Source organism: Gracilinanus agilis, chromosome 2 (genome assembly GCF_016433145.1).
Source record: "Gracilinanus agilis isolate LMUSP501 chromosome 2, AgileGrace, whole genome shotgun sequence".
NCBI classification, from domain to species: Eukaryota; Metazoa; Chordata; class Mammalia; order Didelphimorphia; family Didelphidae; genus Gracilinanus; species Gracilinanus agilis.
Window position 1 is genome coordinate 193,200,708 of NC_058131.1, and position 13,090 is coordinate 193,213,797.

The 13,090-nt window shown below is 36.7% G+C and overlaps 1 protein-coding gene across 1 annotated transcript in view; it reads right to left on the reverse strand.

The window, feature by feature from the left end:
- Positions 1 to 13,090, reverse strand: part of ARHGEF10 (Rho guanine nucleotide exchange factor 10) — a 249,896-nt gene that overhangs the window by 87,840 nt on the left and 148,966 nt on the right. Inside the window, exon 19 of the mRNA XM_044663602.1 lies at positions 6,582 to 6,763. Within this exon, the coding sequence (XP_044519537.1) occupies positions 6,582 to 6,763 (182 nt within the window). The remainder of the gene's footprint in view (positions 1 to 6,581; positions 6,764 to 13,090) is intronic.

Genomic DNA, 13,090 nt, shown 5'->3' on the forward strand with positions numbered 1-13,090 from the left:
GGAGTATATAAATGAAAAGAAGAGAGACAATGTAGTGTTTTGGGTATAAAGCCAACCTAACAATCAGGAATTCAACAACTAACTTTAGTACATACTGGCTTTGAGCAAACCAGGTTAAATTATCAGCTGTTTCTGACAGTTCACTAAGATTATAAATTGGAGAGCTGGTGTTAATCTACATTAGTAAAGTGAGTTAGTGAATTTCCTCACCCACTAGGGGGATCACAGATCTAGTATGATATTAAAAAATAAAATAAAAAGATGGAAGGATTAAGTGACTATGTTTTAAAATGCTTGTAATTTTATCTGTATGGGAAGCTTTTGGGAGTAGAAACTCCTTCCACAGATACAGATCAGCAATTCATTTCTAATTTATAGTTTTATAGAATTGTCTATGGCACTGAGAGATTTAAATGCTTCTTACAGAGAGTCAGGGTTCTTACAGACTGCAAGACAAGTTCTCTCTCCCCACACATTACCTCACAAGATTTACAGTATATAAATTATCAATGTTAAATATTTTGTAATATAGCCATTAAGGAATGCAGAACTCAACACTACATTGTATATTACTACATAGCAGTAATTACATTGCATCACTACACTACAATCCAGATCTGACATGAATGATGCTGCTTCCTTGAATCTAAATCAATTTAGATTTTTCAGTAAGGAAAAGAATAATGGTTATAGGAATACATACTTTTTATTTTTAAAATGTTGGCACTTTTTTGTTTTGTTTTTTAATAAAAAGTAGTAAGTAAAATATCCAAAAAGCAGAATGGAAGAAATGGAGCATACTATGAATGCAAAGATTTTACACAGTTATCTTCCATCCAGGGAGGGTGGTAAGGTCCTGATTTAGGAACAAAGGGATAAAAGCAAGAATAAAGGAAAGAACAGGTTTTTATTCAGTACTGTTATTATTTTGATGGATCTATGATCTCATTAATGTGGGTACATCCATTAAGTCCTCTAAGGATATCAGATAGATATCATAAAAGGAATTAGCAAGATAACCATCAATTTTCTTTTGCCTAACCTAATATACCCCCAAACCCAAAGGAAATATATATGAAATATATAGTAATTCAAGGTGCGTTCACAACGTAAGATGGAAGAACTACCATTTAAGGCAAAAATCTCATGAAATAACATTGATTACTAAAAAATACTTAGAGGGCAGCAAGGTGGTAAGACTCGGACCCAGAGAAAGGAGGTCCTGGGTTCAAATCTGGTCTCAGACACTTCCTAGCTGTGTAACTCTGGGCAAATCACTTAACCCCCATCGCCTAGCCCTTACCACTCTTCTGCTTTGGAACCAATACACAGTATTGATTCCAAGACTTCCATCTTGGTTAAGTGTTTAAAAAATTAAAAATATATACTTTAAGCACTTACACATACACTTTTTTATTCCCCATTTCACTGTTTCTGTAGGTAACCAGTATAGGACACCTCACAGGCAGATGTTTCAGAGTCCACCTAAGGTGGTTCTTATTAGAAGCAATTCTGAATAGATAGGGTTATGTAAATAAGAATGGTAGCAGAGGGGTGCTGTGGAAACATATCAGCATCAAGGTTTTGTAAGCAAAACTAAAAAGAGACAAAGTAGTTTTTAAAGTTAATTTAATCAAAATCTATATAAAATAAATAAATTGGGGAAAACAGAATCCTAACAATAATCTTAAATATAATAAGAAGCAATCATACTTAATTTGCTCATTAAAAACGAATGAATTAAACAAGTCAGCAATATGAGAGTGGCACAGGGAATAAAAAAACAAAACTTAACTATGTACAGCATACAAGAAATATATCTAAAAATGAAGGCATAGAGAATGAAAGTCACCAGAACAAAATATACCGTCAGATGATATCATAAAAGTATGACAGAGTCATTCTATCAAAGGAAAAAAATCACATGTTGCAGAGATATAAATAGGGTAGGTAGGTAAAATACAGATAGATCATTTATTAAACATTTACTATGTGTTAGCCATTGTGCTAAATGCTGGGAATAGAAATAGAAAAAAAAAACAATAAAACAAGCTCCTCAAGGAGCTTTCATTCTAATAGGAGAAGGCAAAGCATAATGGGAATCTGGAAAATGAGGGGACATTATAGAGAAAAGGGTACCCACATAGGGATAAGACTGCTAAGAAGATAGAGCAATCTGGAGAATAAAATAAGCTGGAAATGAAGAGAGGATGGAAAACAATATAATTGCCTAATGCCCCAGGCATAGCAACAAAATTCATAAAGGGATTAATTTTGAATATCTTCTTATATGCTTTTATAAGTATATGTTTTCTCCATCATCAGTGCATAAGTTTCTTAAGAGGATATTGTTTTACTTTTGCTTTTATATCCCTAGTGCTTAGCTGTGTCTTAGAAACAGTATTTAATAAATGTTTCTTGAATGAATGGTAGAAGACTTCCTTTTTAAAACTGGACATAGCGAACAGAAATAGACACAGAAAGTAAAGTGTAGAAGTGAATAGACTGCTAGGAAAAAGTTAAATTTGAAAGACTTGAGGTTTTCTAAATAGTGTAAGTTAAGTTTTGCAAGGATATGCAAGAAGCCATGTCTTTGGGCAGGGTTTCCAGTTGGACACTTGGAATCTTAGGAGATTCCTGATGCCATGCCAGGGCATGAGACCAATCATCAGTTGGGCTGTGCCCTATATAAGGGAGAGAGAAACTGAACCCATTGACTCATTCTGGAGCCATGGGATCCAGGGTGGTGGAGACAAACCTTTCTCTCCTCAATTTATTAATCAAGTCAAGAATCAACCAGCATACCTGAAAGTTACAGAATCACTACTGAACTTTAGGGACAATTATCAGCATCCATCAAATTATTACAGAAGATTCATCCATCTAAATATCTTCAATCAAACTTCAATATAATCTGTCTATAGGCAGGCAGTGTCCCCCAAAGCAGGCCAAATAAGGCCAGTGGGCCTGGCTGGCTAGCTCAGCTTTCAATATTCTGAAGCTGTTAGATTATATACTTTGAGTTAAGTTTAGACTTCATTTAGGGATTCCTAAAACTCTCTTCCCTTCTCTCAGTTTCCCTTGTTGTTTGATTACTTCAAGTAAAATCTTTATTTATAAAACTCAAAACCAGTTACTGACCTTTGTTGGTTGACTTGGCAACAAGACAGCTTCAAAAGAGTTTTAGGTAATTTGAAGGGATAGAGTGGGATCCAGCTTTACTCTCTGAGGCTGAGATTAATTCCCATCATCAATATTAGTAGTCAGATGTGTTACTGATCATCATTAATAATCTAATAACACTGATATAGTTATAATCAGTTAACCATCAATTGATACCAGGAGGCTAGTATTCCTGAGGAACCATAATGTGATTGGTTAAGGGAATTCCAAAGGAAGTTTAGTTATATCATTTGATTTCCTGTTGATACTAAAGGAAGGCTTAAAGCTCCTCTACGATTTGAGGCTTTTTGCTTTACTCCTCCTCCAAGCAAAAACATTGAATCTACTGAGTCCCTCAATGACCTTAACAATAAAACATTAAAGAATACACCTATATCTTGACACTAAACACACACATACACACATGCACATACACACACACGGAAACAGAAATTTTAAATAAAACTTTGAAAGATAGACATTCCTTACAGACCATAATGTGGAAGCAAAGTGATTAACCAAAGAAAAATAATCAAACAATAAAGAACTAAATACATATTTAATATTAACATCCTGAATAATGAGTAGTGTAGGATTAGGGAAACTGTAAGATGACAGAGGTCAGTGGTAACGAAATCTCCCTAATCCCTGGTCTTTGGAGAAACACAGGCAGGCTTGACTGAAAGGGAGGGGCAGGAGCTTGCGGAGAACTCTTTCACTTCCCCCCTCCCTCTAAGCAGTTGGAAGTCAGTTAACAGCTTGGTAATGGTGGATAATATAGCTTGGTAACTTCTGGGCCAAGATGGTAAGTGGGGAAAGGCTAAACAAACTCCTTATGATAATATCTTTCTCTGTATTATTTCCCCACAGGATAGAATAGGTGAGGTTTGATGTCTTAGAAGCAGCTCACTGGCTCAGAGGTTAGGATCAACTTCAGAACCACTAGTAAGAGGAACTTGGCTCATGGAGGATGTATTTCCCCAAATTATCTGTATCCAGACACAGTTTCTAGATGATAAGGGTTTAATGATATCTGGGAATGGGAAAGGGGGAAATGCCTTAGGATAGATAGGTAAGGAGAAACTACTTAAAACAGCTATGTCAAATAAGCAGCTCCTCCCTCCAAAGGGGGAAATGTATCTTGAATGGCTCATATCCTATCTAAGCCTCTAAATATTCTTCTTTCTAAACCTAGATAGCTAAACTAAGGTAGACTGTGGTATTGCTTGAAGTCTAACAAAAGTGAAACAGCTTTGGCTGAATGAGACTGAAAGGCTTCAGCAGCTATACAGAGTATGTATGCCTCTGCTCAGATACAAGAGCAAAGAGTCAAGAACCAGGAACCTTGCAAGCAGGGTGACCTGGCTTTATACCAGAATTCCAACTGCCTTTAACTGCCCCCTCTCTTAAGAGTTCTGGGGGGCACTATGGAATTCTTTGATGCAGCTTGAACCCCTCTCAGCAATATGGATCCCACAGTAGATCAAAGAATGAAACATAGAAACAGCTATCTGAAAGAATGATAATGAAATAACATCTAAAACTTTTGGGGCTATAACTAAGTAGAAGTCAGAAGAAAAATAATATCTCTAAAAATGTATTAAAAAAACAGAATACCTAAATTAATTTCTAGAATTAGTGCTGTATCAGTCAAACTACAAAAGAATTAGCATTCTTAATTTTAAATTGCTGATATATACAGAAAAGCATCAATGTGAACCAGCCCAAAACATCATAAACAGAGCCAGGATAACAATATATGCAATGGTTATAACAATGTACAAAAACCCATCACCACAAAACAATCAAGGATGAATGTTGGGGGGGCAGCTGGATGGCTCAGTGGATTGAGAGCCAGGCCTAGAGACAGGAGGTCCTGGGTTCAAATCCAGCCTCAGACACTTCCCAGCTGTGTGACCCTGGGCAAGTCACTTAACCCTCATTGCCTAGCCCTATAACAAATAAAAAAAAATTAATATAGAAGGATATATATAAAAAAAAGATATTAGGGTTTAAAAAATTAAAAAAAAAAAAGAATGAATGTTGTGGGGGGCAACTGGGTAGCTCAGTTGATTGAGAGCCAGGCATAGAGACGGGAGGTCCTAGGTTCAAATCTGACCTCAGGCACTTCCCAACTGTGTGTCCCTGGGCAAGTCACTTGACCCCCATTGCCTACCCTTACCACTCTTCTGCCTTGGAGCCAAAATACAGTCTTGACTCCAAGACAGAAGGTAACGGTTTTAAAAGAAGAATGAATGTTGTGAAATTATAAGGAAGAAGACTGGTCTCAAAGAAGAAGCATGAAATGACATTTTCTCCCTTTTCTTTTGCAGAGTCAATAAGGATGGGTAGGGGAGGAAAGAAGGGTAACATTGAATAATCACCAAATTTTTGATGTGTTGATAGATTTTTTTTCTCTTTAAGAAAGTATTTTAAAAAAAATTTTTAAAGGATAGCCTTCTAGAATGAAAGAGAGACAGGCAGAGGGAAATCTAGACAACGTAAAGACAAACAGTATATTTTTAAATCTTTCTAATTTCTTTAGTTTTTATTATTTCTCTCTGAAACAAAGGCCGACAGTTTCAGCTCCACTATTTTTCCTTTATATGTTGTTATAAGTGATAGACTATCATAATCACTAAACAATTAAAATTGAGAGTGACCAAATGACAATAAAGAGACTCACAGTGGGTACAAATAGGCTACAGCATATTATCAATTAAGCAGAAATAGCAGAGAAGAGGCCATAAAATGGACATAAAATGAGAAAAGAAGCTTGTTTAGTTAGAATAAAGGATTACCAATGGACAGATTGCATACTTTATTAATATCCATATGATGTCAAAAGATCTTGAGATGCCCTCCAACACACTGAATTTATGCCTTTGTGGCTGATTTACAGGAAGAAAAAGGCAAGAGTTCCTTAGGATGAAAAGCTGTGGTTAGGTTGCTATCTTCACTTCTGGAGAGAGTATCCCACACTGATGAGATCACAAATTTATCAAACTATCAAAGGTCAAGCTAAATGAATATCCCAAGATTCAGCAAGTGGGGAAAAAAAAGATCATACCTGCCCACACCATTAAATAGATCAGCAATATCAATTAGCAGACATATAAGGGAGAGTTAGGCAGCTTCCAAAAGGATCGGAGTACTTAACTTACAATCACAGAGAAGCAAAAACACAGGAAACTAGCTGGCAAAATGGGAAGGACTAATTAATATGACTATTTTTTGCTCATGTTTGCTAGATTACATATATTTACATGTTAAAGATAATATTTTGCAAACACACATTGTTAGAACTTCATCTATAATCAATAAAAGGAGGTAAAGAGTATAGTGGTAAGGAATAGAGGATTTAATCATGTCAGGGGTCAGAAAAGTACCATAAGCTTTTTAGTAAGACTGTCACTTACGTGGCTTTACATTGGCGACCACGATAATACTTTCAGTGGAATGAGCTTGAGGGTATCTGCTATTTTCTCCTTGGCCTTGACCACTGCTGTATTCTATGACTTCTACATGTCCAAGAGGAACACTCCATTTTAATAAATATCTTTGGCTGGTTGATACAGCCCCACTGCTTTCGTGTGACGTGCTGAAAGAATCAGAGCAATTTTATGAGATATTATTAATTATATATTTTATGGCAATTCCTGTCACAGAGGGCATGCAAATAAGGGATATTTAAGCTGTTAAATTATAGGGGTTTTATCTTTCTTTGGAGCAAGCCCCATGTGGTTCTGTATTTGGGCACCCAGAGCAAAAGAGAGGAGAAATCTTTCCAACTCTGAGTCAGAAAACAGAAGGAATAATAGTGAAATTACATATTTTCTCAGAAAGCATTACAGTGCTCAGCTTAATGGTTAATTATCTACTAAAAGAGATGAGCTGATCCTGTGCTGACTATCATATTGAAGAATTCAAGCATACCAGAGAAAGGTTAACATTATTTGGTAAAAAAAAAATTCCTATTTGATTAGAAAATTATCTGACCAGGGGGCAGCTGTGTAGCTCAGTGGATTGAGAGACAGGCCTAGAGACGGGAGGTCCTAGGTTCAAATCTGACCTCAGATACTTCCCAGCTATGTGACCCTGGGCAAGTCACTTGACCCCCATTGCCTAGCCTTTAGCACTCTTCTGCCTTGGAGCCAATATACAGTATTGACTCCAAAATGGAAGGTAAGGGTTTAAAATAAACAAACAAACAAACAAACAAACAAACAAATAAATAGATAAATGAGCAAATGAATGAATAAATAGCCAAATAAATAAATAGATAGATGGATAAGTGAATGAATAAATGAATAAATAAAAATCTCTAAATGTGCCATCATATTTTAAAAAAAAAGAAAATTATCTGACCATTTCATACATGTCTATGTTAATCATAGTTTAAAAACAAAAATTCTACCATTGTCACTCTTCTACAGTCATAAGATTACATATTATTTTGAATATACAGACATTTAAGTGACCAGTGAGTACACTGTCCCCGGTACACTGATCAGAAAACTGAGATTTAGAAAAGTTAAGTGACCTGCCTGAGGTTACCTAGGTGGAAAGTAATAGATTTAATATTTAAAGCCATGAATTAGGTGCTTTTTAAAAATTCTATAATGTTGCTGATACACACATATTGGATGTCCCCAAAGTCTTTGTCCAGCTTAAGCTTTAGGAACTCTTATAGCTGTATTAAACACTATATTGCAGTGTGAGATTTACGAATTGCTTTGTTCACCACAGCTCTGTGAAGTAAGGAATGAAAATGCCAATGTCCTTTTATAGATAGGGAAACTGAAGTTCAGGGAGATTTTTTAAGTGACTAGCCCAAGAGCTAATATATGTCACCTTGAACGGGTCATTCCCAAATCAGTCAGTCAGAAAAAAAGTATTTATAAAGTGCTTCCTATATGTCAAATACTAGGCTAATGTTAACATGTCATTATCCAGTTATTTTTAGAAAACCCCACTCAGGGTTTTCTTGGCAAAGATATTGGAGTGGTTTGCCAATTCCTTCTCAGCCTCAGTTTACAGATGAGGAAACTGAGGTAGAGTTAAAAGGCTTGTCCAAGATGACACAATTAGTAAGTGTCTGAGGCAGGATTTGAATTTGGAAAGAAAAATCTCCAGGTCCAGCACTACAACCACTGGGTTACCTAGCAGCTGTCCCATACCTTACAAAACAAAGAAAGTAAAAACAAACAGAAATTCCTTCCCCTCAAGGAACTTTTATTCTAATAGGTGAGATAACAGGTAAGTCACCATTAAATCATTCCACTCCCCATCTGCCTTGGTGCCTGGTTTCAACTTCAAGGACTGGATGCTTCTCTCAAAATAAAATAATTACATCTAATTTCATGACCAACACCTTTCCACTTCCATCAGCCGGCCCCCCTCTCTGACTGGAGGGTGGAACACTTAATTCCTCCCAAAGCTTTCCTTTATGGAAGGCAGGAACTGGATCTGCAGAAAACTCCACTTTGCATCTGCATCTCTGCATAGTTTCATCCCTACTTCACAAGATACCTCCACTATCTTCTTCCTCTTTCCCACTTCCAGCTTTCTTTTGTGGGTGGTCTTCTCTCTTTCTTTTTCTTATTTATATCCCTAGAGTAGCATGCAGTGGGTTCTTAATAATTGTTTATTGAACTGAATTGATTTGAACTAGTTCCTATAGATATATACAGAGTAAAAGGAAAATCATCTGAAAGGGAAGGCTTTGGCAGCTAGAAGTGAGAGACACCAGAAAAGACTTGGATAAAAGGTAGACTTTGACCTGAATCTTGAAGGAAGCCAGGGAAACTAAGAGAGATAGAAGCAATTGAGCCTCAGGAGACAGACAGTGCAAAGGCATTAATGTAGGAAATGGACTGTCAGATTCTAGGACCAAGAAGTAGGACAGATTAGTTGGCAAAAAGAGAGTGAAGCAGAAGATGCCTAGAAATGTAGCAAAGGGGCAAATGATGAAGAGATTTAAATGCCACAGAACACTACAGTTTGATACTAGAACTGTAAGTCAGAGTAGGAGGCACTGAGTTGGAGGCTGTGGTGACATGGTCAGACGTGTACTTGAGAAGAATCATTTTGCTGCTAAGAGAAGAATAATTTGGAAGGGATGGGGGAGTCTCTCAAGTACTATCTTTTACAAGATATTTCCCGATTTCCTCCACCACTAAGGCCCTTCCAACCAATATACCTTATATTGAACTACTTTGTACAAATTTGCATTTATTTGCTTTCTGTTTCTGGAGTATATAATTAGATGACAGACAGATTGATAGACAGATGGAAAGAATATTTATTAAGCTATGTGTGGAAGAAATAGAATGGAATATTATCGCTATATTTACAAGGTTTCATAAGACATTTTAATTTCCGTGATCTCTTTTGATCCTCAAAGCAAAGCTGCTGTGAAAGCAGGTAGGATGATTTCTGTTTTATGGTGGAGGGAACTGAGAAGCAGGAACATAAGGGATATTTACCAGGTCACAAAACTTGTGAGCAGTAAAGCCAAGAATAAACTCCATGTCTTTTGAATTATAGTTAGTATAATAGAAGCTCCTTGAGGGCAGGGGCTGTTTCATTTTTCTCTTTGTATCATTAGCTACCAGCAAAGTGCCAGGAGACATTTTAGAAATGCTGAATGAATGACTGATGGTCTCATGTGCGTGGATACACTAAGCTGTCTCTCACATCATTTTCCTGGGACTTTATTGCACCCAAATTTAGGTTTTCTAAAAAAAAAAAATCAATTTTTCAAGTGACTATTAAAACAAATGCTCTATTTATCTGGAAAATGCCACGCCTTTAGTTTTTTACTCTTCCTCATTAGGTGGGAAAGATTGACTTTATTTCTCTAATTTTTTTTACCTGACATATTCATAGAAGTGAAGGCAGTATGGTGTAGTGTATGGTGATGCCTGCAGAAGCGAAAAGGACTGGGTTCTAGACCAGCTTCTGACACATAATAGCTATACAAACCTGAGCTAGTCAGCTCCCAAGACAACTGCTTTGAAATCCATCATAACTTTTTAAGGTCCTAAAATGCAGACTCTAAGGCCCTAAAGGCAGCTCAGTGACACAGTGGATAGAGCACCAGGCCTGGAGCAGGAAGACTAAGTTCAGATATTAACTAGCTATGTGACCCTGGGCAAGTCATTTAATGCTGTTTGCCTCAGATTCCTCATCTATAAAGTGAACTGGTGAAGGAAAAGGTAAACCACCACTCTAGTAGCTCTTCCAAGAAAACCCCAACTAGGGTCACAAAGTTAGACATGACTGAAAAGAAACAATAACAACAAAGTTGCAGACCATTTGTAGACTCATTTTGGTGGAGTTGTTTCCTCCCAGAAATTTTCCTTCACCAATAAAATTACAGAAAAATCACAGGATTATAGAATCATAGATTGTTAGAACTGAAAGAGACCTTAGAGATCATCTATTCCAAAGACCTCATTTAAAATAGGAGGCTATGGAGGCTCAGGAGATCCAAGTGATTTGTCCAAAATCACAAAAGTGACAGAACAGACCAGAATCCTGCTCTATCAACTCTGAGCCTGATGCTCTTTCCTCTTCACCACAGTTTCTCCCTTTCTCTCTGAGTGGACATTGTCCCCTAACCCTTATTCTAGAGGTAGGATTAGAAATGGAAAAATCAAGTGTTATGCTTTAGTATTAAGCTTTTAAAAGTAGATTCTTTTTTTAATCATTTTCTTTGGATTATAGCACTTTTTTATAGAAAACATGGCATTTTTGCTTTTATGTATTATTAGGAAAGTTAATATGGAAAGATTTACCATGTGAAGATACAAAGAACATTGGTCAACATCGTGAGAACTGTTGAATGACCTTCCTTAAAAGGTGATCATATGTAAACCCAGTGGAATTACTCATTGGCTACAAGGGGGAGGTGGTTGGGGAGGAGGAATGGAGGGAAAGAACATGAATCATGTAACCATGGAAAAATATTTTAAATCAATTAAATAAATAAAATTAAAAAATAATAATAAAAGACAAAAAAGCTGATCATTGCATATCTGAGGTCAGAGTGAGGCTATGGAACAACAGTGTGCATACCCCAAAGTCCTTTTTTTTTCCCCTAACAATAAACATGAATGATTAGAAAGGCAACATTTGGCACCAAATATTATTTTAAATAACAATCATCTAAATTTTCCAGTCTAACAAATACCATAAAAGGTTCTGGGAAAGAACCCCCAGGAACATTTGCATTCCAGGCTTGATTTGTGTATTTTTCTTCTTATTTTATTATGAATAAATATTTCCTTATTCTTTCAACTCCTTCATAGTCTATCATCATCATCATCATCATCATCACCATCACCATCAGCAACTCACCTTCTAAACACCTTTAAATTTTGTAAAGCCTCTTCCTCCACAATACTCTATTGAAACTATACTCCCAAAGGTTAAGAAATGATCTCTGAACTCCAAAATTCCACGACCTTTTCTCAATCCTTATCCTCCCTGACTTTTCTGAGGCTTTTGGACACTACCGATTGATTATTCATCCAGTAAAGTTTTCCTCTGCTGACTTCCCTTCTACCCCACCTCCCTCCCCTTCTTGCCATCCCAGCCTCTGCTCTCTTGCCTTTCTTCTTTCCTGTTTGACCGCTCCATAGCCTACTTTCAAGCCCCTAATCTTGAGTATCTCAGGATCCTATCCTGGGCTAATCTCTCCCATGGTGATCTCACCCACTCTTATGGAGCAAATTATCCAAATGGACATCTAATCTAAACCCTGATCTCTCTCCTGACTTCTATTTCTACTTCAGAAATTGCCTGGAGATCTCTACCTAGAAATCCCTTAAAATTCAACAGATCCAAAGGATCTGAAAATCTTTCTCCTCAAACCTCAAATCTTCTCTAAATAGCTCTATTTCTGTTGAAGGCTCTATCATTCTTTGTTATCCCCCAGCCTCATAACCTTAGAATCATCCTAGACTCTTTCCTATCTCTTACCCCTCAGATCCAGTCATTGCCAAATCTTGTTGATTCTATGTCTATAGTACCACCCAAATTTATTCACTTATATTAACAAGAAATCACCCAGTTCAAGACCTCATTGCCTCTAATTAGTTTTCCTGCTTCCATTTTCACCTACTCTCCAATCTATTTTCCAAATAGTTGAAATAATTTCCCAATAAACATGTATGATGATGTCACTCCTCTGCTCAAATATCTTCAATGCCTCCTTTCTTGCCTTTGGCATAAAATACAAATGATAGCCTATTACAAAGATCCTCCATAACCTAGTTCCAAACTACTTTGGAATTGAAACAGACACAAGGTCTCTCGATAACAAATCCAGCTTTTTTCATTAATGAAGGGCACCAACCACACTGACTTCATTCTCACTCTCCAGACTTCACCTCCTTGGCTCTATGTGGATACCCTCTTTATTATACCTATCCTTTAAGTGTTATCTTATCCTTTTAGACTATAAGCTCTTTGAGGGTAAGAATTAGTTTTGTTTTCCTCTATCTATATCCCTAGCACTCAGAATGGTGCTTGGTCCATTTTAAGTTCATAATAAATTATCTATCTGTCTGTCTGTCTCTCTGTCTCTAAGTTGGTGTGACATCAATAGAAATAGGAAAGCTAAAAGTATAAGACTTTTGAGGGAAAACTGAGTGTTCTGCTTGAGACATACTGAATTGAAAGCCAGTGAGACATACAAGTAGAGATTCATGCTGGCAGCTAGAAATATAAGACTATACCAAAAGGAAGCAGAATCACAACTTCAGTGATAGATTTGAGTATCAACTACAGGAAGTAATTACTGAAGCCATATAAGTGGCAAAAAATCTCCAAAGCAAAAGAGAGAGAGAGAGAGAGAGACAGAGAGAGAGAGAGAGAGAGAGAGAGAGAGAGAGAGAGAGAGAGAGAGAGAGAGAGAGAG